The following is a 26,385-nucleotide window of genomic DNA, read 5'->3' on the forward strand; positions in this document are numbered from 1 at the left end:
CTTTCAAGTACAGTGGTCCCAGCTTATCCAGTTTTGCTTTCCAAGGTGGTACTTACCGTCAGTCAACCATAGTCTGAAAATATTACATGGAAAATTCCAGAAATAAATAATTCATAAGTTTTAAGCGCACACCATTCAGTGCAGTGTGATGAAAGCTCGTGCTGTCTCGAGCCATCCTGCTCCGTTGCCACCTGGATGCGAATCATCCTTCCGTCCGGCGCATCCATGCTGTCTACCCTACCTGCCTTCTAGTCACTTACCAGCCCTCTGCATTATCAGAATGACTGTCACAGCATCACAGTGCTTGTGTTTGAGTCACCCTGTTTTACTAAATAATGGTCCCCAAGCACAAAAGTTGGAGGAGGAAATGGCCACCCACTCTAGTATTCTTGCCTGGAAAATCCCACGGACAGAGGAGCCTCCCGGGCTACAGTCTATGGGTTGCAAAGGGTTGGACACGACAGAGTGACTAACACGCAAGCACCAAAGTAGTGATGCTGGCTATCAGAATATGCCAAAGAGAAGCTGACAAGTGCTTCCTTTAAGTGAAGAGGTGAAAGTGCTCGACTTAATAAGGAAAGGAAAAATATGTTTACTGAGGTGCTGAGATCTATGGGAAGGACGAAGCTTTTATCCATGAAATTATGAAAAAAATTCGTGTTTTCTGTCACATCTCAAGCTGCAAAACTTACAGGTATGTAGTAAGTGATTAGTTGAGATGGAAAAGGCATTCAATTTGTATATTTTGAGAGACAGACCATATACACATTTTTATTAGCGTACTGTTTTAATTGTTCCTTCCATTTCATTATTGTTGTTCATCTCTTACTGTGCCTAATTTACATAAACTTTACCACAGGCCTATGTGGGCTTCCTAGGTGGTGCAGTGGTAAAGAATCTGCCTCCCAATGCAGGAGACGCAAGAGACGTGAGTTCGACCCCCGGGTTGGGAAGATTCCCCTGGAGGAGGGCATGGTAACCCACCCCCATATTCTTGCCTGGAAAAATTCCATAGAGGAGCCTGGTGGGCTACAGTCCATGGGGTCGCGAAGAGCTGGACACGACTGAGTGACTGAGTTAATGACATAACATATAATATAGGTACGTATATAGAAAAAACATAGTATATATGGGATTAAGTACTATCCATGGTTTCAGACATCCGGGTCTTAGAATGTGCCCCTGCCCAAAAGAGGGGACTACTGTACTTTTGAAATAAGTCATGCGATTGTCCAGCTACCCATGAGAACTTCAGATTTACAGTGATCGAGGGGCTGGTTCTGCAGTCCCTGCCGGGTGCAATACCTGTACCTTAGAGACAGGGCCTCCGAGGCTCAGAGCCCAGTGACCCTACCTAGATGCTGCCAGAGCAGGACCCACACCCAGGCTGCCCACCCACATCCATGGCATTGCACTGGCCCCTCCGTGCCAAGGGCCAAATGGCCCCGCCAGGCCTCCTCTGCCCTCCTGGAGCCTCCCCCGACCCGCACCCCAAAGAGCAGGCCCCCCACTGGAAGCAATGACCACATGTGCTTGGTGACGCTGGAAGAAAATCATTTAAATCATTTATTTGACTCAAGAGTCGATGTGCACAGGCCCTACCGTACAAAAGTGGGAAGCTGCGACAAGTGCCAGAGGCAGTGCGTGGACATGTAAACACAGACAACATGAAAAGTGCCAATTCTGGGTGATTCGGGAGCAAATCAGAGCAGCCAGGGCCTAGGCCCAAGATCACATTCACAGTGCGGGCAGGGGAAGTGCAAATGAACGGAATGTTAGCTTGGAGGGCCCCCCCCCCCATCCTTCCCACCCAGGAGGTGGCAGTTAAGACCTCAGACACGTGGGTTTGGAGTCAGAAGCATAGTTAGTGCACAGTGGTCCCTGCAGTCTGGGGGGACGGAGGGACCACGTGGGGGCAGGAGTGGGCTCAGAGAAGATGGGCCCTCTCCCACCCCACCCCGGGGACCCCTTTGCCATTCAAGGGAGGGCGCCCCCAGGACTGACGAGCCAGTCCCAACTCCAAAGTGTGGAAAAACAGAAGTCTGTGTCTCTTGGAGGCAACCCCACCCGGAAAGGGGCGGACCTCAAAATAAAGTGTTAAGGCAATAAATAAAACACCTGTTTCCTCAGGTGGAAACACCGCAAGGGAAGCGAGTCTGCGGGGCGGACAGAAATCCGGCGATGTGGGCACCGATGCCCATAGCCTTCAGCGGCGGGCTCTACACTGCTACTTGGTTTGTGCGTCAAGTTGAAGGCTGAGAGCCAGGCGAGTTTCCCGTCCTGATGCTGGTCCAGCCGCCTGCATCCTCTGACCATCCCCTGCCCCACGGCTCCTCGGCCCGTCACTCTTGGGGACCGAGATGACCCCGGTCAGAGCCTCCAGCCCAGCACCTAGCACCAGCCAGAGAGTCCCGGGCTCACAGAGGGCAGGGCGGGGGGCGACCAGCCCCACCTCCTCCATCTTTGGTGGTGGCAGAGGTGGGAGGAGAGACAGTCCTCGGGAGGGCCAGGGAAGGTCAGAGGACAGCGTCCTGCTCAAGTGCTTGGTTTCTCAGGGGCCTGATCCCTGTCCAGACACGAGCCCAAGTAGGCCCACCTCGGGATGGCCCAGGCCCACTGCCCACCGAGGTGCCCCCAGTCACCGCCTTCACCCCTGGAGCTGTTCTTTTGGGTGGCGGCGGGCCGTAAGCCCTGGCCAGGCACATGCCTGGACCTGACACTGGCCAGCCCGGGCCCCTTCACCACAGAGCCCTGCCACCCCCTCTTCCATCTCCACCCTCCCAGCCCTATTCAGCAGCCCCCCGGGGAAGTGGGAGGTGTTGGGGATCCACACCCCGGGCATCCCATCTCCGCCTGATTCTTCCTCTCTGGCCCCACTGGCCGCTAGTCCAGCCTCCACTTCCCCAGGCACAGCCGAGGGCGGGTCAGGTGGGCCCCTCGGGGCTCCCTCCATCTCCAAGGAAGTCTGCCCTCCACCCCCAGGCCCTGGGGATTCCCAGATGATGGAGGTTGGGGTGGGGGCAAGGTCAGGGGCAAGTAAGTGCCCTTGGCCACCACGGCCTGGGCTCTGCTACTGCTCATGGCCAGATACCCAGGCCTCCCACGCCAATCCAAAGGCCTCTCTCTGGCGTCCCCCACGTGAAGGCAGCCCAGGCAGCCATCATCCCGGGCCCACAGTGGCCACTACTGCAGCGCCTCTGGGGGCCTGTTCTCCCGGGGCAGCACACCATTGAGGCCAATACTGCCGGCCGCCGGCACCCCCAGATAACCAAGCAGGATCTCGCTACGGCGCCGAGACAGCTGGAGGATGTCCTCAGCCAGCGCCGGCACGGACGTGTAGCGCACGTTGTCCAGGTCAAACATGTCGGTCAGGTACTGCACGATCTGGTGCTGGGGGACACGGCTGGCGTCAGGCTGGGCCGGGGCCCCTGCTCCCCGCCAAGCCAAGGTTCTCCAGGCCACCTGAAGCCACTCCCCCGACCGCCCCCCCTGGGGGGGCCCCCAACTCAGCTCCTTCTGTCCTCTGTTCCTGCCCTCCTGGGGCTTCCTGTGGACCTACCCGGGGCCAGGTCCCCAGTGGAAGGGGCAGGCACCCCGCCCAGACCCTTCTCCGGACGCAGGGCCAGGCAGGCAGCCGCGGATGCCAAGCTCCCTGTTTACCTTAAAGAAAGCACAGACTTCAGAGAGCTGAGGCTTGGGTCCAAGGAAGCCGAAGGCTAGGACAGGGCTAACGTGCTCCGATACGGAGTAGAAATGGGAGATGAAGCCATCAGGCACCTGTTGGGGGGACGGGCGGGAGTGGGCATGGCAAGGCTGAGGGCTGGGACCTGGGCAGGGAGAGGCAGCCAGGCCCTGTGTTCATATTAAGAGCTGGGGCTTCGGAGGCATGTCCGGCTTATTCACGTCCTTGCTGGGTGATGTTGGGTGAGTGACTGGGACTTTCTTTAATTAAAAAATTTTTTTTTGTTTTAAAATCTAGCGGCACTATGCAGCTTACAGGATCTTAGTTCCCCGACCAAGGATGGAACCCAGACCCAGCAGTGAAAGTGTCGAGTCCTAATCACTGGACTGCCAGGGAAGTGTCCCTGTGACCGGGGCTTTCAGAGCCCTGGTTTTTGCCTTCGTGGCACAGGGGCCACCTCGGGGCGGTGGCAAGGGCTGCTAGAGTAAGGGCCCGGGTAGGCTCAGCAGAGGAAGTGCCCGGGACACATGGCGGCGGCAGCTGGCATCAGCTGGGCGGCAGAGCGGGCTGGCAGGGGGACAATGGATGGCAGCCCAGACAGGCAGCCGGTCGCCACCTGGGAGCGCAGATAACGCAGCTCTCAGGGTGGGAGCGGGGCTCGGCCTGCTCCCAGGGCACCCTGCCCCGACCCGGACGCCAGCACCACCTCTGCTGCTCTGCGCGGGCCCTGCCTCCCTCTGAAGAGGCCCTCTCCTCACTTCTGATTCCCCCTCATCACCTCCTGACCGCCCGCTCTGTGCTGGGCCCTGGGTGGGAAGACAGCAGATTTCTGTGGGCCTCTGAGGCCCTCCCTGTGGGGGAGGTCATGGCAGGATGGGTGACCGGTACTGTGACAAAGGGCAAAAGCTGCAGCCCACCCCACCCTGTCCTACCCCCAGACCAGGGTCTAGCACACACCAAAGGGAAGGTCAGCTGAGCTAGGCTCCACACCCAAGGCCCACCAGCCCCCGCGTGGCTGCTCTCAAGAGGCCCCTCACCATCAGCTCACTCACCATCAGCAGCCTCCTCTTGGCTTTCAGGACCGACCAGCAGGCAGTGGCCAGGGCCTAAATTAAAGAGGGCACCCCCCGGGGGGTGGGGTCAGACCAACAGGCCGGGCCTGCAGCTGCTACTCACCCAGAGCTGGGACCAAGCCTTTCCCCCAGCTCACCCACCCCAAGCAGGGAGATGGGAACAGCTGTCTGAAGTCTGCCTTTTCCCTGTCCTCAATTAGGAGTCAGGTGTACCTAAAGCTGAATTTTGACTCCAACCCTTACAGGGTGAGAAGCCAGCAATCTTCTTCTGGGCCTCAGATTCCTCTGTAAGATGAACTTGACCGAGCATCCCCGCCTTGCTCAGTGATTGTGGAGCTCCACGGTTACTGCCTATCAATGCCCAGTCCCTCCCCTCTCCAGATCACCCCACGCCACCCGGCACAGCTTGCCTGCCAGGGGCCCTGTGCTCAAGGCTTTCCTGCTGTTCCTCCTTTATTTTGTCCATATTTTAACTTGACTGAATGCATTCAAATGGAATAGAACTAATGGCAGCTAAGAATGAGTGGAATTGCCCAAATGAAACTATGAGGCAGGAGGAAAATACACACCCAGCCCCTCTACAAGAATGAGACGAGAGCAAGGGGGGGCTCCCCTGGAAAGTTCTACAGGGCAGGCGCTGGGGCGCCCAGCGGCCGGCAGCCTGCCCCAGGTGGGTGGGGGTGACTGCTCCGTGATGAGTAGGGATCCAGCCCCAGGGCCCAACACCAGGGATGGAGGGACGTGGGGTCCGGGCAACACACATGGGGTCACATGTGTGCGTGCCTGGGAGTGGGGGGCGACCACACACCGTCTCCTTAAAGCTGTCTGACAGCCAGCGGTTCCTCAGGACGGCGAGCACCGAGGACGGGGGGTTCTCCAGGTCCTCGAAGGCGTCCATGAGGATAAAGTCCAGCACGATGTCGAAGAAGCTCATGCACACCACCTGCAGGGCCAGGCGGTGCTCTGAGGCCTGAGAGGGCGGGTGTGCGGGGGTCCAGGTGGGAACACCTGGCTAAGCAGATACACCTCTGCTCCGCAGCAGGGTGTAGCGGGGGCCACCCTCCCAGCAGCCCGAGCCTGGGGCAGTGCGGGAACGGGGGCTTCCAGCAGCCGTGGAGCCATCTCAGAGCCTCGAAAGCAAGGCAGAGCTCCAGGGCGCACCTCCACCCTGCTCAAGGAGCTCAGGCGGGGGGACCCCAGGACACCAAGGCTCGGCACAACAGCGACTCACCCCTCGGCCCTCCAGCTCCAGCCGCGTGGTGGCCCAGGTCTCCGGCCGTAGGGCATAGCTCAGCATCTCCTCATAGCTCTCCAGGAAGCCTTTGGGGCTCTACAGGGAGAAGCAGAGCCTGTTTTGGCCATGGCCCCAAGACCCCGTTGGACTCTATCCACAGGGGCGGGTTGGCCCGTGGATGGGGGACACTCCAAGGCCAGGCCAGGGCCAATGCCTGAGCAGCGGTCACAGAGAGAGTGAGGCTTTGCAGAGCCCAGGGCGTGTCCGGGAGAGAGGCAACGCCAAGCTGCCCAGCAGTGTCTCACACCAGCTCGTTACTGAGAACCGACCTCCCTCCAGGAGGTGTGCACTGGCTACGGAAGGAGCTCACTGTAGAAAGGATGCATGAGGGTGTGAGGCTGGGCCCGCCAACCGAATCTCCACGACCATCGGCCTCCCTGGTGAAACGGGAGAAGCTGCAGCTTTTCTCGGGGAGTCAGTAAGCTCGTTCATGTGACACCACCAGGCAGTAAATAGTGTACAGGACTCCTGCTGCTGCCCGGTGCAGACGGTCAGCACCCAGGAGGAAGTCTTCACTCTCTGGGACTGGGAGCCCTAGCGGAGGCTGACGACGCAATTTGCAGACACAGATGTCATTTACGGACCTAGAAAGTGAGCACGTGCCAGGGCTGACCTAATATGGATCAACTCATTTAATTCATACAACCCTGTGAGGGACTGGCCAACATTGTGCCCACTTTACAGATACGAATCCCGAGGCTTCAGATCAGGGATGTGCCCAAGAGCCTGGCAGGACAGAGCTGACACAGACCAGCACCGGCAGGGTGATGGCATTTATGAGAACCACAGGCAGAGGCGTCACTGGAGGGATGTTCACCAAAATGTAAACAGGGTGGGGCTGGGGACAATTTTTTTCCTTCTTTTTGCATCATCTTAGTTTTTTCTTCAATGAGTGTGAATCGTTTTTTACACTGGTTTTTTTTTTTTTTTTTTTTTTTGCCATGCCTCAAGACTTGTGGGATCTTAATTCCCTGACCCGGGACTGAACCCAGGCCACATCAGTGAAAGAAAGGCTGGAATTCTAACCACTAGGCAACCAGGGAACTCCCATTTTTATCATCTTTTTTTGAACTGCTTTTGTGAAGTTGTTTTTTGTTTTTTAAGATGTATTTATTTTTGGCTGCACTGGATCTTTGTTGCTGCACTCGGGCTTTCTCTAGTTGTAGCAAGTGGTGGGCTCTAGGCACGTGGGCTTCAGGAGTTGTGGCTCACAAGTTCTAGAGTGCTGGCTCAGTACGCATATGGCTCAAGGGCTTAGCTGCTCCACGGCATGGGGGATCTTCCCAGACCAGGTATCGAACTTGTGTCCCTGGCACTGGCAGGCGGATTCCTAACCACTAGAACACCAGAGAAGCCCAATTTTCATTAAGTTTTAAAGAAGATTTGCTAGAACGACCACAGGCTGTGCCTTCACTTCCCCAAGCCTCAGTTTCCTCGCATGTAAAAGTTGACTATGAAGATGAAGATGAGGGCTGGCCCTTGCTGACGCTTTTTATGGTCACTGACCTCAGCCAGTGACATCCCCAGGACACGCCCATTTACACACGAGGGGACTGAGGCCTGGAGAGGCTTCACGAGTGGCCCTGGGCACAGTATGGAGGAAGGCTGATTCCGCAATTCCAGAGCCTGGGTGTGCGCAGCGGCCAGTGTCTTCCCAGAGGCCAGCCCATCTTTACTGCCTGGAAAAACGTGGTGGGGCTGTCAGCTACCTCTCAGTTCAGAGTTGGGCACAGGCTCTGGCACTCAGGAGCTCAGTGCTCGCCGAGCTCTTCTTGATTTCTTAATCAAAATTAAGCCAAGTGGGACTTCTCTGGTGGTCTGGTCCAGTGGCTAAGACTCCACGCTTCCAATGCAGGGGGCGCAGGTTCGATTCCTGGTCAGGGAACTAAGATCCCACGTGCCGTCACTAAGATTCAGTGCAGCCAAATAAATACATTAAAAAAAAAAAAAAAGCAATAATTTCCAAAATTAGCATAGGAAAAAAAACGCAAAAACTTTCCCTGCTCTCCTGTGGCTTGCAGGATGAAGCCAGAGCTTATCAGCTTGATTTTAGATTGAGTTCTTTTTTTTTTGAACAGGACTAAATAAAAGAAAGATAAAATAAGGGGCGGGGGAAGAAAAGCCAAAAAGAGAGCCCTGGCCACTACTACCTTCTCAGCCTTGGTCATCAGGCCTGTCACCATCTGCCGGCCGACCTCCCCGAAGAAAACCTGGTGACTCTTGTCCTCCAGGAGGCCCTGAAGAGTGAGGAGGGAGGGGTGAGCTGCCCAGCTGGCGGTCCCCCAAAGCCACAGAGAGGGCAGTACCGTGGGCTGGGCAGATGGTCCACCTGCTCAGAGGAGCCCACCCCCCGCCCCAGCTCCCCAGGCTCCCGCGGACCACACCCACCTCGAAGGCCTGCCGCACACAATGCAGCTTGGCTAGAAAGTCCTGGTCGCTGTAGCAGCCCAGCAGTTCTGTCCTGAGGGGAAGCACAGAGAGTCGCACCTCCTGGGACCCCCGCCAGCGACACCCTTGTGGGGTCAGGGTGGAGCCCCGGGTGGCCTTGCCTCCGCCTGGCAGTGTGACCTCGGGCAGGGGACTGGTCTCCTCTAGGCCTCAGTTTCCCCAGAACCAGCCGAAGGGGCTGGTAGGATGCTCTCTGAGGATGGGCTGCCTCAACGGCACGTGGTGCCACTGGACGGTGTGGTCACTGGGGGTCGGGCTGACCTCAGTCTCCTCTACCAGCAAAGGACCCTCTTGAGCAAAGGACCAAAATGGCCCAGTTTCCCCCAAGGCCAGGGCAGGGCTTTCTGGAGCAGCCAGATGCACCCTGGTCTGAGCCTTTTATCCAAACCTTCAGGCCTTCAACTGGGTCTTCTGGCCATTTTCAGCAAACTTTAAACACACACACGTAAATCTAGGAGCCATGACCATCATACAGAACAATGAGCTTAAGACAGACAAGAGCTTTCAGATATACCACAGAGGAGACTGACGCTAAGAGGGGTCAGGAGACTTGTCCAGGGCCACACGATACGAAGTGGCAAGGCTGGAGAGACCCAGGTCTGTCCCCCAAGCCTGGCTTCTGGACCGCTCCTTAAGGGAATCTGTCAGAACACAGGGCCTAGAGGGCACTTCCCTGGTGGCCCAGTGGTTAAGAATCTGCCTTCCAGTGCAGGAGATGCAGGTTCAATCCCTGGGTGGAGAACTAAGATTCCACATGCTGTAGGACAACTCAGCCTGCATGCCACAACTACTGAAGCCCACGCACTCTAGAGCCCGTGCTCTGCAACAAGAGTTCCCACGAGGCACCCAGAACACAGGGCTTAGGGACAGTGCCCACCGTGCTTCCATGATTGGACGCATCTGAGAACTTGGAACCAGCATGAATGACTGGTATTTTAATTACTTGTATTAGTTCGTTATTGTGATCGCTAACACCACACCCACCTGTCTTGTACCAGGGCCATCCGAGGGACTTCCAAGACTAGGGCAGGAGCCCTGGCCAGCCCACCCCGCCCTCAGCCTGGCTCAGCGGGGCCCTCACCAAGCACTCACTGCTGGATTTCCCAGCCTCCTCTAAGAGAACGGCGCCCCCAGCCGCCCCCCTGCCTCCTTCCTCCTGTGTTCACCTGAGGGTCCGACAGGGCACTTTGCCTTCCTTTACCAGCTGCAGGGCCTCCTCGTAGGCAGCGGCGGGCCTGGAGAGTGGGATCGGGTAATCTCCGACCTGCAGGGACTCAAAGAGCTGGGGGGAGGGTGCAAAGGGGGAGGGGGGCACGTGGAAGCCTGTGTCAGCAGCATGAATGTGGGGGAGGGTGCCTGCCCCAGGAACTTCCAGCAGGGGACACCCTAGGTTACAAGCTCTCCGAGGGGATGTCAGCGGGAACCCTGGCCAAGGGCAGAGGCCTGGATTGGAGTCCCCTCCTGGTCCTCAGCATCCCCGTCACCAGGTGCCTTTCCCACCAGTTCAGTTCAGTCGCTCAGTCGTGTCCGACTCTTTGCGACCCCATGGACTGCAGCTCGCCAGGCCTCCCTGTCCATCACCAACTCCCGGAGCTTACTCAAACTCATGTCCATCGAGTCGGTGATGCCATCCACCCATCTCATCCTCTGTGGTCCCCTTCTCCTCCTTTCCCATGGGGTCCTTTCCATAGGGACCATCTCTTGGACACAGCCCATGTCCTCCCATCCCAGGCAAGGACAGCCGCCTGGTACACGTGGCCATGGCAGGAAACGAACACCAAGCCACGAGCACAAGGCCTGGAGAAGGAGAGGCCAGTGTGGGCTGCAGCCGCTGGGGTCAGGGACCCCTGCCCTCACGCGTGGGACCCTCAGCTCCTGCTTTCCCAGGCTTCCCTGTCCCAGTTGAAAAGTCCCCGGGGGAGGAACACTTGGCGACCGCCAGATCCTGCTCCGGCCAGAGGAAATGCCTTCACTTTCCCACGACCCATCGCTGGCCCCCAGCAGAGCCGACAGGGGCCCCCCTGGCCTTCACCCCTCCCCGAAGCCATCCCCCCCACCCGCATCACCTCGGTGGCGGAGAAGAAGGAATCTTCCGAGGTCAGGCTGTCCTCATCATCCGCCCGCAGACGCAGCGAGCCCTCCGTCAGGGGCAGCATGAGGGTCCGCTCTGGGCAGGGCAGGAAGAGGGGGGCTGAGCTGGGATCCTGAGCTCCCCGGGCTGGGATGTCCACGGACACCAAGCCTCCCAACACCCGATCCCGGGAAGACAATGCTGATGGTCGCCAAGCTTCCAGTTTTCTCAGTACCCACCAGGGGACCTGCCGCAGCCACATCGCCCTTGGGCCCTGAGCTCTGAGCGCGGGCTGTGCTTTATGGCCCCGAGCAAGTCACCTCCCCTTGCCAAGCTGACACTTAGCCTCTGATACCAAACGGCTGCTCACTCCGCACTGCCGTTCCCACCTGCTCGAGGGCAAGGGGGTCTGGACCCTCAGGGGGGCTTAGGAACGATCTGTTGAACAAACAAGCAGAGGCTACAGTCTTGAGGCCCCACCAGTCTTTTCTGCTGTGAGAGGAGGCCAGGGGAAGCAAGACTGTTCTCTGATGGGGACAGGCAATGGAGAACGTGTCACCCTGGCCAGCCCTCGCTGGGCCCGTGTCGCCCCTGGTAGAGCCAGGGACCCCGACACTCAGGAGTCTGGTAAGCCCCCTGGAAGCTGACGGCACCCAGGGCAGGGCCACGGTCACCGCACAGGGTCTGGCACGTGGCGGGCACTAGAACGCTGTGGCTGCCCGGCTGAGTAACTTCACTCCCTCTCGGCGATGTCAGGCCTCTTGACCTCAACGGTGCGGGCATGTGTGTGCTATGCGGCCTGCTGTGGGCTTAACTCCATGGGAGCCACCCCTCTGCCCACCCAGCGGCCACAGGAGAGGGCTTAAGCCAAAGGCCCGGAACGGTCGCTGGGGTGGGCGGGGGGAGATGTGGACACAGCAGCGTCAAGGCCTGTTCCCAAGGGGATGGGGGCAAAGCACACTGTCCAGGGACTCCCGGGGCCTCGTCCCAGCTCTGTTCCTGCCTGTGTGGCCTCGGTCTCCCCATCCATGCGGTGGGCCCCTGACGGGATGAGGTCCTGGGCCCCAGGGATCCTGCACCCGGCCCCTGCTCACCCAAGTCCAGCAGCATGCTGTCAGCCGGGAAGGTGGACCCGAACTCCTCCTGCAGGTGGTAGGCCCGATGCAGCAGCGACTCCAGCTTCTCCGCAAACTCCTTCCGCTGGGACTCTGGCTGCGGGTAAAACAAGGAAGGTCAATCCGGGCCCTTGAAGCTCCCCTACACCAATGGCCCCTTCCTTCACCATGATGGGGGCCCAGCCCCCAGGGAAAGCGGTGGAGGTGGGGAGGGGGGCAGCTCTGAGGCCCAGCAGCGAGCGCAGGTCTGGACTGAGCAGCCCTATGCAGGAGCCACTGGCCAGACACAGCCAGCCCCACCTGACATGGGTGACAAATGTAAATGCACACCGATTTCAAACACTTCGTATCTCCCCCCCAAAAACCCACAAGAATACAAGAATGTTAAATACCTCCATGATTTTTCACCTTAATTATGTGTTGAGATAATAATATTTGGGGTATACCAGGTTATAGAAAATGTACTAAAAGTCATTTGATTCATTTCCTTTTGCTTTTTAACATGGTCTCTGGGAAATTTTAAATGAGATACGTGGCTTCTGATTGAACAGCGCCACTCTAGACCTGAGCAGACCTGGTCCAAACCCTAACACCATCAGTTCTGAGCTGTGTAACCTTGAGTAATTAACTCCCCCATCCTGAGCCTCGGTTTCCCTATCTGTCAGCTAAGGTAAGAGAACCTACTTCCTTGGATTTCAGGGAAAACATGCATAGGGCATGTGAGTACTTCCCAAAAGATGGGCCCAGGGTGAAGGCCTGTCAGTGTTGGCTATTATAACCAGAGAGAAGTTAGGAGCCCAGAAAAAGCTGGGTTCCACCCCACTGCTGCTATTACCTGTGTGCCCCTGGGAAGGCATCCCACCCATGGCACCACAGCCTATGACTCCTCGCCTCCCCCCGCCTCCAGGCCAGGTTGTGGGAGGAAATGTTTGTTTGACCCCAGGAGCTTGTGGGCTGAGGGGCCAGACACAGGCAGGCCTGAGTCTGTTTTCCACAGAGGCTGCCAGACCTGCAAGTGCATGTAACCAGACCCTGGGGAGGGGACGGGGGCCAACTAGGGCCTCAGGCCACTGGGGACAAAGAGCCGGAAGTACTCAGAGCAGGGCGGTAACATGGAAACCACCGCTTTTCGCTGAGCGCTGGGCATCGACCGGCACCTCGCTGGTCAGCCTCACGGCCTCCTTCAGGCAGGGGCTACCATGACCCCATTTCACCAGGAAAACTCAAGGGGGTTACGGGGCGGGGCCCACCCAGCTGGAGCCTGGCAGAGCCCATGGGGCCCCAGAGCCTCTGGCCGTGTTGCTCAGCAACCCCACTCAGCGTGGCCAGCAGGGCCTCGTGGCTTTGGCTTAGATCTTTCTCTGGGAAGTCGCCGTGGGTTAGAGAATGGTTTCTCACATATGGCACAGACGACCAAAGAACACAGCAGATACACTGGACTATATCCAAATTCAAAACCTTTGTACTTCAAAGAACACCGTCAAGAAAGTGAAAATATAGGAAATTTCCTGGGGGTTCGGTGGTTAGGACTTGGTGCTTTCCGCTGCCAGGGCCTGGGTTCAGCCCCCGCCCGGTGAGGGAACTAAGATCCTTGATGATGAGGCGCCGCCAAGTTTAAAAAAAGAAAAGAAAGTGAAAACACGACCCAAAGAACGGAAGAAAATATCGACAAATCATACATCTGACAAGGGACTTGTATCCAGAAAGTGTCAAAGACCACTTACAATGCGATAATAAAAGGACAAGCAGCCAAAGTTAAAACAAGGCACAGGATCTGAGAGACATTACTCCAGATAAGGTATACATAAGGCCGATAAGCACATGAAAAGCAGCTCAACATCATTAGCATCAGGGAAACAAATCAGAACTGCATCACACCCGCTAGGATGGAAGAGTCGGAGTCAGATGACAACAAGTGTTGGTGAGGGCGTGGAGATACTGGAACTCTCGTGCACTGCTGCTGGGGGTGTAACATGATACAACTGCCTTGGGACTCCCAGGTGGTGGTAAGGAACCCGCCTGTCAAGGCAGGAGACACAAAAGACACGGGTTCCATCCCAGGGTCGGGAAGATCCCCTGGAGAAGGAAATGGCAACCCACTCCAGCTTTTTGGCCTGGGAAATCCCATGGACGGAGGAGCCTGGCGGGTTAAAATCCGCAGGGTCACAAAGGGTCGGACACGAATGAGCGCAGTCACACGTAGCTGCTTTGGAAAACTGGCAGTTCCTTAGGATGTTAAACACAGAGTTACACTGTGACCCAGCAAGTTACACTGTGACCCAGCAATTCCAGTCCAAAGTACAGACCCAAGCTTTTACTGAGCACATGCTGCAAGCTCGTTCCCTCAGAACTACACTCAGCATCTCAGCATCTAGCCACTGTAACTTTGAACTGTGTCTGTAAAGACGCTTTTTAATTATATATATATATATATATATAAAGTGAAAGTAAAAGTCACTCAGTCGTGTCCAACTCTTTGCAACACCATGGACTATACAGTCCATGGAATTCTACAGGCCAGAATACTGGAGTGGGTAGCTGTTCCCTCCTTCAGGGGATCTTCCCAACCCAGGGATCGAACCCAGGTCTCCCACATTGCAGGTGGTATCTTTACCAGCTAAGCCACCAGGGAAGCCCAATACATATAAATATTGGACTACACCAGGTCTTAGTTGCGGCACTCGGGATCTTTCAGTCACAGTGTATTAACTCTTAGTTGTGGCATATGGGACCTAGTTCCCTGACCAGGGATAGAACCCGGGCCCCCTGCATTGGCAGCACAGAATCTTAGCCACTGAACCACCAGGGAAGTTCCTGTAAGCACCTGTGCTTTATCTCAATCAATTCTGCACATCTCTTAGGAAGATGTGTCTTAAGGGGACTCAATACTTCTTTGCTTGACATCATTTTGGCTTAAGAAAGGTTTCTTAGGAAGGCTCTACTTTCAGATAGTGGAGGAAACATACATGAAAGCCACCGTACGATTGAATTTGGTGAATTGTATGGTATGTGAACTATATTTCAATAGTTATTTAAAAAAAATCGTAGCCTAGTTAAATGCTTGGAAGGATACCAAGTAGTTATGTCTGGATGAAAGATAACAGGCATCAATAGTACTGATGATAAAGACGATTTACTGAGCCCCTGCTATGGGCCAGGATCCTGCGCTGGTCCCACTGAGGGCACCAGCGCTCAGGGAGCCTGAGGGCCTCTGCCCACCTCACAGAGCTGTGAGCTGTCTGGTCAGAGACTGGGCTCCTTTTTATCCTCTTTTTTCTCTTTCTGTGGTTTTTTCACTACTCTATTAGGGAACATTTCATTGCTTTCACAATGAGAAAAACAAGGAAAGGTCTATAAATTTCAGATGCAGTATTAGCACAGAGAAGGCAACGGCACCCCACTCCAGTCCTCTTGCCTGGAGAATCCCAGGGACGGAGGAGCCTGGTGGGCTGCAGTCCATGGGGTCACTAAGAGTTGGACACGACTGAGTGACTTCTCTTTCACTTTTCACTTTCATGCATTGGAGAAGGCAATGGCAACCCACTCCAGTGTTCTTGCCTGGAGAATACCAGGGACAGAGGAGCCTGGTGGGCTGCGGTCTATGGGGTCGCACAGAGTCGGACACAACTGAAGCGACTTAGCAGCAGCAATATTAGCAACAAGGACAATTTTGGAAACAAAGCTGCCTCCCTTCTTCTCCTGCCCTCACTCACCGGCAGGCGCCCACTGTCTGCCCACGAGCAGACGGGACCTGGTGCAGTCGTGCTGAAGGCTCTGAAGCCTTGTCACCCACGCCCCGGGCATCCACAGCCCACAACGACAGCCATCAGGCCTGTGTGACGGGCCTCGGAGCGAAAGGCCCAGCCAGGGTGGAGGGCACGCACACCTCCAACTTGGTACCCACTGTCTCGGACGGGTTCTCACCCTGTACTGCAAACTCTGTTCCCCAGGCCCGCCTGCCAACTGCCTGTTGTCCCACCGAGGCACAGGCGGAGGAAGGGAGGAGAAACTGGGGGGCGGAATGGGGGTGGATGAGAAGCTCTCCCCTCGTCTTCATGCCTCACATCACATACCTGCACCCCACTCCCCGCTAGCCAGCCCCCTCTGTGGTGTGAGCCCTGGGGTCTCCCAGCGACTCCCTCATCCATGCAACGAATTCCCTGGGTTAAGCCCCTTCTTCTTCAACACATGAAGGTGTTCCCACATCCTGGCTGGACCCCTCCGCAAAGGGGTGGCCTCCACTTTGACCTCACTCCAGTAGAGGACGAACAGTCATGTTTTGTTCTGTTATTTAATACAGCAAAGTACAGGGACTTCTCTGGAGGTCCAGTAGGTGGTCAGGACTCCAAGCTTCCCCTGCGGGGGCCACAAGTTCAATCCCTGGTCCGGGAACTAGGATCCCACATGCCATAAATAAATTAAAAAATTAAATACAGGAAAAGTATCAAGACTAAAGCAGAAACAACCCACCATGCTAATACTTGTACAAGCCCTGCCCTTAAGCTTGTGCTCGAAACAAGAAAAGTCAAAACAGGAGAGAAAGGTATAGAAAAGTCCAAGGGAAGTCTTTTCCTCCTTTACCTGCAGACCCTCCTCATAGACTAGTGTGAGCAGTCTTCCTGTGCATCTGTTCAAAGGGAAATACAAGTGCACAGACACAGCAGTAGCTACCAACAGGCATACCCAGGCATAGATGTATGCCTTTATTTAAAATGTACACACCAGCAGAAATTAGCACAACATTTTAAGTCAACTATACATCAATTTAAGAAATAGTATAGTGTTAGTCGCTCAGTCACGGCTAACTCTTTGCGACCCCGTGGACTGCAGCCCACCAGGCTCCTCTGTCCATGAGATGTTCCAGACAAGGATACTGGAGTGGGTTGCCATTTCCTTCTCCAGGGGATCTTCCCAACCCAGGGATTGAACCCAGGTCTCCTGCACTGCAGGCAGATTCTTTACCAACTGAGCTACAAGGGAAGCCCTGTTTCGATCATAGGCCAGCGATCAATTTGTAATTAAAAAAAAAAAAAACCCTCTGACCTGGGGCTCTCACTTCACCACTCCCGCCTCCAGTTCTTTACAAACACCCCTACTCACAGGCTTGACTTTACTAACTAAATCCACCTCGCCTAAGGAAAATAGACAATATTTTTTAAAAAATGTATATACATGGGTCGTGAATCATTCTTACAGATCTGTAACTTACATGATATTGCACATTGGCTACATCTCAGTAGAAAAAAATGTACACATGGGTCACTATACACATTCTATATCTTGCTTTTTTTTCACTTAATAAAATACAGCGGACAGAGCAACTTATCAGCCCACAGAGCTTTCTTTCTACCCTTTAATAAAGGCTCGCTAGTATTTCAGATTCCTCCTAGTGGGCATTTCAGTTCAGTTCAGTCGCTCAGTCCTGTCCGACTCTGCGACCCCATGAAGCGCAGCACGCCAGGCCTCCCTGTCCATCACCAACTCCCGGAGTTTACTCAGACTCATGTCCATTGAGTCAGTGATGCCATCCAACCATCTCATCCTCTGTTATCCCCTTCTCCTCCTGCCCTCAATCTTTCCCAGCATCAGGGTCTTTTCAAATGAGTCAGCTCTTCGCGTCAGGTAGCCAAAGTATTGGAGTTTCAGCTTCAACATCAGTCCTTCCAATGAACACCCAGGACTGATCTCCTTTAGGATGGACTGGCTGGATCTCCTTGCAGTCCGAGAGACTCTCAAGTTTCCACTTTTTCATGTGTTTTAACTATTACAAAACACTGCTTCAGTGAACATTCATCTGAAGACATGTATTTATTGTGCTTTTCACAAAAAAAAAATTTTTTGGCCACACTGCATGGCTCGCAGGATCATAGTTCCCTTGATCAGGGATCGAACCCACACCCCCCGCAGTGGAAGGGCAGAGGCTTAACCACTGGACCACCAGGGAAGTCCCTCACAAACTTTTTTAATTTTAGGTTGTTTTTACTTTCTCTTTTCTGATATTGAGATATTCACTTATAGACCACCTGTTGTTGTTGTTGCTTAGTCGCTAAGTCATGTCTGACCCTTTTAGGACCCCCTGGACTATAGCCCACAAGGCCCCTCTGTCCATGGGATTTCCCAGGCAAGAATACTGGGATGGGTTGCCATTTCCTTCTCCAGGGGCTCTTCCCAACCCAGGGATCAAACCTGCATCTCCTGTATTTGCAGGTGGATTCTTTACCACTGAGCCACCAGGGAAGCCCCATAGAAAATTTAATCAAACTGTGATTAAAAAAATGTATGAAGAAAAGATAAAACAAAGCTGTGTGACCCACTCACCTATGAATACGGCTAGTTCCTTCCAGCCCATGAAGAACGTGTATTTTTCCTTATACGGTCAGGATCAGGTTGTAATCACGGTGTGGTTTATTGAGTAACTACCAAGTGCCAGGGTGCGCTAATGCACATGACGTAAGTTTTCTTACTTGGCTGATCAACACTCTGGTCAAGGGGTGAACTCCCATCCAAGAGGACATGACTGGCTAGCAGAAAGTGGGGCTGCTAGACACCTCCCAAGTGCAGCTGCCCCGCCAGCCACACTACCAGCCGTCTCTGAGGCTGGGGGGTGGAAAAGACCCAGGGAAAAATGACCTACCTCGGACAGCGCCTCTGAAGCCGTCTCAGGGTTCCGGAGCCCGTCCCCTGGGGTGGGGGTGCTGCTGCTGTCCCCCCTCTGCCCCACACTCAGCGCCTGCTCCCATTTCTGCAGGGCCTCCTCAAACAGCTCCATGCCTGAGCGCGGGCGGGGGAGATGGGGAGAAGGGAGTCAGGTCCCCAGTGGATGAAGAGTGGCCAGGCCCCTCATTACATCATTCCAGAGGGGGATCAGAAGAGCCAGGCGGCAGCAGGGCCCTGAAGGATGGGAACGGGCAGGACCACGTAGCCTGGTCCTGATCCCTTTTTTTTAGGGCTGTCCTGCTTGTGGGTCTTCATGCCGACCAGACTAACTCCTGGAAATACTCCTTGGTCCAGAAACCATAGAACTGGGGGGTTTGGGGTGGGGTGAGGGTTGCAAGCAGCACCCGGAGAACCCGGGCTCCTGGGAGGAGGCAGTTCCCTCGCTACCCTGCACTGGCAGCTGAGGGGAGTCGAGGCCGGTCTCCCGGCCCGCACCTTGCATGTAGAGGCTCTCAGCGTTGCCATCAACGGTGGTCACGGACTCCTCTATCCCTCTGGTCTCCCATGGTCCCGAGCACGCAGCCATGGGGCTGGATGAGTTTACCACCACCATCTGGAAGCCAAGCAGGGCAGAACTCCAGAATAAAGGGTGAGGCCTTCCCAGACCCCGAGCAGGACCCCTCAGCCTCCCCACCAACCCCCCTGCCTGACCACACGCCCTCTCCCATACCACCCCTGAAACCAGCCCCTGGCCACAGTGGCCAAGCATGCAGCACAGCACTTCCACCGACTCCAAGAGCCTGAGGTATGAGAAATGGCCAAAGCAGGGAAAAAACAGAGGCCGACGCCCAGCCCGGGAACCAGCCACCTCCTCCGGAAGCTGCCCCGAGCCCTGCTCCTGAGCAGCAGGACCCCTCCCCACTCCAGGGCTCCACCACAAAGAGGACCGGGAGGACTCAAGGAGCACCTGTTACCCACGGGCCAGCAGGACCGGGCTCTCACCCACGCCTCTGTCCCTCACAAGCAGCCATCTGCCTGCCAGGCTGTGATGAGAGCCAGGTCTTGTTGGCACCTGGGTCCCCAGGGCTGTGGCCTGCTCAGAGCTGGGGCTCAGTACTCGCTGGATAAATTAATAACTAGATGAGTGAATGAGCCAAAAGCTGTTCTTTGAGAGAAAATAAACTCCTCTGTCTTATTTTTCTCTATATCCTCAGTGCCTGGTAGTCCCTGGCAATAAAACCAGTGTTGCTCAATGTCTGATGAATGAATGCATGAACTTTCATGGGGAAGTATCACACAGGCTCTCTTCCACACTTGTCCACCTATCCCTCACCAATGCCGGGCACACACTGGTCACTAACGATCTCAGAAAGCCTTCACGGATGGATGAGTGAGTGAACAAATGAATAAATGGATGGAACCTCTTCTCCCATCTTCCTACCAGCACATAAGCCCCCAAAGGGCAGAGACAGGAGCCCCAAGGCCGTTGATAGGCACCCTGGTACCCTCACCGAGGCAAGGCTGTGGGAGGAGCCTGAATGCTTGCTGGGCTCGATGGAGGAGATGCCACTCAGGGTGTCGTTGCTCTTGCTACTGGGGCTCTGGACCCTCCGGCTGGAGTAGCCTGTGAGGAACAGGAGGGCAGACGTCACGCCGGCTTCCCACCCAGCCTCTTTGCACGGGCTGTTCACGGCTCCGCACCCCTCTTTCCTTCCTTGTCATCTGGGAGCCTGTCCTGACCTTCTGTGTCAGACAGCAGAGCACCCCCAGGGCATGCCCCTAGCAACAGAGGGCCAGGCCCTGGCCCGCTCTCCTGCTCACTTCCGTATCCTGGGCACAGGGCCTGGCACGGAGTGGTTAAGGTTAAACTTGAGAAAAAGGCCCAGCCACTGCCCCACTCCTGACTCAGTTTCCCCTGTGTTGTTGATTGACTGATCTGGAATTCTCCTTCCAAAAAGGATTTGAGGCACCAGCTTTTTAAAATACACAGGGTTTTTGTTTTATTTTTAGGTGAGAAAAATAGGGAAAGCAAACTAAGGTGGAACCAGAGACGGCGCTGGTATGGGGTAGGCAAGTGAGAGGAAAAGACGAAACTTTCCTTTTGCCAGGATAATTCTCGGTGAAAAGTCTTTGTCATGCAAGCAAATTTTGCTTCTGAAAACAGGTTTCTCCCAAGACGAGAGAGCCTGTGAGGCCTCCTTGCCTTGGAAAGCAACCTGTATGTGGCAAACGCTGGGTTGCTGGGTTACAAGATTAACCGGACCGTAAGAGGCTTTTAGAGCCACACAAGCAAACACAAAACAGACCAGTGGCTGCCAGGAGCTGGGGGAAGGGGAGACAGGCTGACTCCCAAGGGCCCTGGGGGTTTGCAGAGCAACAGCTCTTGACTGTGGTTGGACGGTACGACTATAAGTGTTTGTCAAAACTCATAAAGTTGTCTGCTGAAAAGGGTGAATCTTACTACATGCCAAGTAAAAAACCAGGAGATAGTGAGACGACCATATAGCTCAGGAACCACAGGGCCCTTCCTACTTCTGAGGCAGGGGACTTCCCTCGCTGAACGGAGGAGATGTGCCCCACCAGCCCACTCTGGACCCGACACTCCCAGAGGGTCCTCAGATAAGGAGAACCATCGCTTCCAAAGACATGTGCATCCGGCCACATGACCCAGCAAATCCTTACAATGACCTGCTTCACAGATGAGGGGACTCGGCTTGGAGACAGCATGTCACTGGCCCAAGATCTCAGCTAACAGGAGCCCGGCTGAGACTCGACTTCAGGTTCACCCTTCCCCACCACCTCACACCTACCTTTCTTCATCGATGGGACCTTCCTGGCCATGAGGATGGGGAGGGTCCCTGTGCCCAGATGCTCGCCTCCCATCTCAGGGCCGACCTGCTTCTTCTTCCGCCGTCGCCTCTTCAGCTGGTGGGCGGCCAGGGCCAAAGCTACAGTCCCCAGGGCCGTGGCAAAGAGGACCTTCCGCAGGCCTGGTGTCAACCGCAGCTGGGAGAAGGCAGACTGTAGGAGAAGAGGGGGGCCGCCGGTTACATCTGCCTGGGAGAGCTGCCCTGGGTGCCCAGCTGGCCTGGGTGCTTCAGGCCTGGGTGCCCAGCTGGCCTGGGTGCTTCAGGCCTGGGTACTCAGATGGCCTGGGTGCTTCAGGCCCTTGGGGGATATTTCCTGACCAGGAATGTTGGAGAGGCAACCACCCCCTGGGGCAGGGACCTGGCCTCTGAAACCTGGATCACAGAGATGTAAAAGAGGGGGATTGGGAGTGATTGGGGAGGGCAAAATGATAAGGCCAAGAAGATGGTGTCCCCAACACCATCGGTCAGGATTCCACCAGTTGCAGTGACTGAGCACCTATCCCAGGTGCCACATCGGGACTGCACCTGTGTCACCTGTCCAAATGCCCATCATTTTCCAGGTGAGGTATCCGAGGCTCACACAGCTTAGGACACGGGCTTAAGGTGACAGAGAGGCAGAAACCGAACCCAGGTCTGCCGACCCCACTTCTCAATTCCTCAAGGACAGTGACATGCACTTCAGTCAGTGGTCCATCAGTACACTCGCTCTGCCTGCTGGACCCCCTCATGAGGCTGCACCCCTCAGGGTGAGCTTTAGGGCGTGTCAAGAGGCCTGGTCAGCCACAGACATTTAAAGCTGGCAGGGAGGGCCTGATCAACCCCTTTCATAGACAGAGAAACTGAGGTTAAGAGTCCAGAGACCTGGAGAGGAGACTGGGCTTGGGACCCCAGACTCCTAATCCAGTCCTTCTTACTCTACTCAAAGAGGATGGCCTGGGACAGCAATTACAAAGGCCCAGTCTTCCTGGACGCTGAAGGACTCTGGGATGAGTGGCTCAATGTTTCAGGGACTGGTGGGATTAAAGGGCGGGACCACGACCGCCCTGATCTTTACCTGCCCGAACGTGGTGTAAAGGAACACAGGGATCTCAGCCACCGTCATGGCCAAGGCCTGTATCATGGACATGCCCTCGGTCCGCCGGAACGCCATGGCAGGATCAGCAGCCTGGGCGAGAGCCCTCGGGGCTGAAAGCTTCCAAGGAGAACGTCTTCAACTGGTTGCTGGCTGGGTCCCGGGTACCATCCACGCCCCAAAAGAACAGGGACGCACAGACCAGAAGGTCCCTGCACAGAGCTGAGAGACAGATGACCAAGTCAGCCACAAGGGCGTGAGCATGTGGGCACAGAGAAACACACACAAGAGTGCTCTGGGGGGAATGAGCTGGGAGCAAAGCCCACGTGCGGAATGTGAGGCCTGGAACCAGGCCCCAGCCTTTTGTGTCTGCTAGCAGGAAGGCAGCCAAGCACCCCACAGACCCTCTGCCCACCTTGAGCCCTGGGAGCAGGAGGCAGTGTCTGGCACACTGGCCCCAGTGCGGACCCAGAGCCTGGAGGATTGAGAGGTCACTCTCAAACCTGAGGCTTTAAACCACACTGTCTCAAGTTTTTTAAACCCATGGCAAGTGGGCTAAGCAGAAATCTTAGGCCTCTAAGGGTCAAGTCCCTGACTGAGAATCATTACATCTTTTCCACCTCCCACGAAACCAAGAATGTTGTACTTCCTGTGGACTGTATTATGAAAACAGCAGGGTATTTCCTCAAATAATAATAGTTACTATGCATTATATGGGTGTTTTGTGCTGCATTCCTTACATACATCATTTCATTGAATCATTACAAATCTGCGAAGTAGATGGGCTCTATTTCCCATCAGTTAAGTTCAGTCACTCAGTCGTGTCCAAATCTTTGCAACCCCATGGACTGTATCACGCCAGGCCTCCCTGTCTATCACCAACTCCTGGAGTTTATTCAAACTCATGTCCATTGAGTTGGTGATGTCATCCAACTATTTCCCATACCCCCCGCCAATTTCCAACAAGGAAATTGAGGCTCAGACAGGCTAAGTCAGGAGTCCAAAGTCACTGGTACCAGATAGCTGGTACCAGACGGAATCGGGACATGGGTCAAGATCTCTTGGACTTTAAACTCCACGCTCAACACAACCCTTTTGCCAAATCTGATATGGAGCAGGAAGTGGAAGTCCTGGAAGAACCACAGACCAGAAGGGCAACTTTGCCCTGGGGTCTTCTGAGATACCTCATGGCCCCGTTCCAAGGCCAGCGAATAAGAGGCTTGAACACATAAGCCAGTCCCCAAGATCCTGCGGAGAACTCCCCGACCCAACACCACCAAGGCCAAGTGTGCCTTCAAGGTCTCCTGGGACTTCAAACAGAAGGAATACAACAGCCAGACAGACCCTGTCTACTTCAGATGGCTGCCAAAGTCACTGGACCAGCACAAGAAACAGTTTATTCCCAGTGAGTGGGAAGGATGAATGATCCTATCAGGTAGCTCCAGGGCCGTGTGTGTGTGTGTGTGTGTGTGTGTGTGTGCGTGTGTGTGCGTGTGTGTGTGTGTAAGGGGGGCAGGCAGGCCTGAGGAAACTCCAGGGCTCTGTGTGTGTGTGTGTGTGTGTGTAAGGGGGGCAGGCAGGCCTGAGGAAACTCACATTGTTAAGGATAGGGGACATCCTGCCAGGAGGCTACAAACTAAGCTACGTGACCTCCAGTGATCAGGGGCCAGGTTAATATCACAAGCCACCTCCCTCACCCCTCCAACTTGCCCCAAGCCTCAGAACAAAGGGAGATAAGAACATCAGAGGATCAGCAGCTACTATTTCCCAGGCACTTACTTTAACAGGCAGGCTTGGAACAGTCTCTCCATGCAGGGTTTTGAGTCTAGTCACTCAGAACCCTCAAAGCTGAGCTATTTATCTCAATGATGGTGAAACTGTGGCCCTATAAGATAATCACCCCGACTGAGGTCACTGAGTAAAATGGCGAAGCTGAGATATGACCACAGCTCTGGGGGACCCCAAAGCCTAGCATTTACCTGCAGGAAAGTCAAGAGCAGCCTCTGCTGCCCGGTCTGAGGAAGAGTGTCAGGTAAGGACACCAGTCCCAAGACAGCTTCTCTTTTAGGGATGGATTCAGATCCACCTGTAGATAGCCCATCTATCCATCCCCGTGGCACAACCCAGGGCCGAAGGAGAGAAGCCTCCACCTCCTCTCTGTGATGACAAGCCCACAGCAATGTCTCCCACCACGTGGATACTCCTAATGCCTTCCCCACCTGGGCAAGTCACCTCTCCTTCCTTGTAACCTTGGGCTGGAACCTCCTTATTCCCATTCCACCCCCACGCCGGCACATACAACCTCTCAGCGTGGATGCCCAGGCTTTCAATCCCAGGCACCTCCTTCCCTGCCCTGAACCACTCCGTAAATTACTCTGGCCTGAGCACCCTTCATTCCGCCTTGAGCTCAGCAATGTCCCCGGCCCAAGTGCTCCTCTGAGCGACCCCTCTGCCCAGTCTTCGTTCATTCCACCCTGGCAGGATCCGACCACCACTGAGCACTCCGTACGCTGGACCTCAGCAATATCCCCTTTCTTAGAATCTGTCCATCCCGGACAATTCCTTCCGCATCCCCTGGTCAAGGTCCCTCCTCTCTTGCCCCGACCCCCGGAATACTCTCTAGGGTTGTCCAGGTGCCCCACTGCCGCCGCCCCAGGTCCGCGCACCGGCTCCTCCTATCCCAGTACTTGCCCTGTTCGGGTCCAGGACCTGCGCCCCTGTTCCAATCTCTGCAGTGTTCCAGGCCCAGGCATCTTCCCACGGACCGGGTACCTTCTTCTGTTCCACCTCTCGCGCCGCCCACGGCCCGAGCACCTGCTCTTTCCCAACCCGGGCCCTTCTAGTCTGTCTGGCTGAGCCGGGACACCTGCGATCCCTTACCCAGTTCCCCGCGGAGGCACGGCTCCCGCCCGCTGCAAGCCTCAGTCCCGAACCCTGCCGCGCCGCGCCGGCCCCCCGGGCTAAGCCCGGACCGCCGCCACTCACCCAAGATCCCATCGCTGCGGAAGGGCAGCGTCTCCTTCCCCGGCGCCCGCGCAACCAACCTCGGGGCCGCCGGGGGCGTGGCCTCACGCTGGGCCAACCTTCGTTTGGCCAATGAGCGTCGCCGATCTCGTCTGCACCGCGCCGGCCTCTGGGCAATTGGGCAGGTCACGTGACAACATTAGCTCCACCTCTCCTCTCCCTCTGTTCCGCCCCCTAAGTGCGGTTGAGGCGCGGAAGTAATTTTTTTTTCTCTCCTGTGATTGGCCACCGGGATTAGATTGACCCGGGTGGTTAAGTGGGGGCGGGGTCGCCCTTAAAGGACTAAGGGGAAACAATCAGGTTTCGAAGGAGCTTTAAAGAAGGAACCGGCAGCGTTCTGAGCCCTTATATTTAGTTCCTCTGCCGCCACGGTCCCCACCCAGACAAGTCCTTCCCGCCCTTCGAGCGCCCTCTTTCCAATGCAACTGCCTCTAAAACTTCCTACAGCATCCATCTGAGCACTTGCCACTCTCCTTTTTTGGGAGCTGTTTGCAAAAGTGCCACGCCTCCCTTACCAGACAGAAGTCGTCTCCCTGAGAATTGATTCGGCTCTGAGAGCCCAGCTGTGCTTTGCGCTGAGCACTAGGTTTGGTATCATGCCGATCAAGTTCTGTCACATCAGCTCTCTGGGGTTTATTCAGTTTCAGGGTGTTAGTCGCTCAGTCGCGTCCGGTTCTTTGCGACCCCATGGACTGTAGCCCGCCAGGCTCCTCCATCCATGGAATTTTCCAGGCAACAATATATAAGAATGACTCAGTTTACTCCTCTCTAAAATGGGAATGGAATTCCTGCCTTGCCTGAGTAACAGGGCTTTGGTGCTGATAGTAAGGAAACTGGCAGTCCTTTCATAACCAGAGAACCGGACTCCTCTAAGTTTTTAAAATGTAATTATCAGTAAAGTTACATTCTTTCATTCATTCAACAACAAATACTTCTGTGTGACAGCACTTTGGCTAGACTTGATAGTGGTAGACAAGATACATATAGTTAAAGTGAAGTCGCTCAGTCGTGTCCGACTCTTTGCGACCCCGTGGACTGTAGCCCACCAGGCTCCTCTGTCCATGGGATTCTCCAGGCAA

At 55.3% G+C, this 26,385-nt stretch overlaps 1 protein-coding gene across 2 annotated transcripts; it reads right to left on the minus strand.

Annotated features, from left to right (window-relative positions):
* Window positions 1-1,537: 1,537 nt before the first annotated feature.
* Window positions 1,538-25,415, minus strand: MIGA2 (mitoguardin 2). Of its 2 annotated transcripts, none has more exons than XM_043916835.1 (16): window positions 25,268-25,415; window positions 22,265-22,504; window positions 21,151-21,361; window positions 19,852-19,964; window positions 18,836-18,953; window positions 18,318-18,454; window positions 11,663-11,780; window positions 10,564-10,664; window positions 9,664-9,779; window positions 8,438-8,510; window positions 8,200-8,286; window positions 5,987-6,085; window positions 5,564-5,698; window positions 4,735-4,788; window positions 3,661-3,777; window positions 1,538-3,390 (listed from the first exon to the last, which is right to left on the minus strand). In XM_043916835.1, exons 2-16 carry the CDS (start codon window positions 22,358-22,360, stop codon window positions 3,184-3,186), a joined length of 1,782 nt encoding a protein of 593 aa, XP_043772770.1. In that variant the 5' UTR covers window positions 22,361-22,504; window positions 25,268-25,415; the 3' UTR covers window positions 1,538-3,183. The 2 variants fall into 2 exon arrangements, with proteins under 2 accessions (XP_043772770.1, XP_043772771.1); XM_043916836.1 differs by having other exon boundaries at window positions 25,163-25,300.
* Window positions 25,416-26,385: the final 970 nt, after the last annotated feature.

The sequence above is a fragment of the Cervus elaphus genome, chromosome 11 (genome assembly GCF_910594005.1).
Source record: "Cervus elaphus chromosome 11, mCerEla1.1, whole genome shotgun sequence".
Classification (NCBI taxonomy): Eukaryota; Metazoa; Chordata; class Mammalia; order Artiodactyla; family Cervidae; genus Cervus; species Cervus elaphus.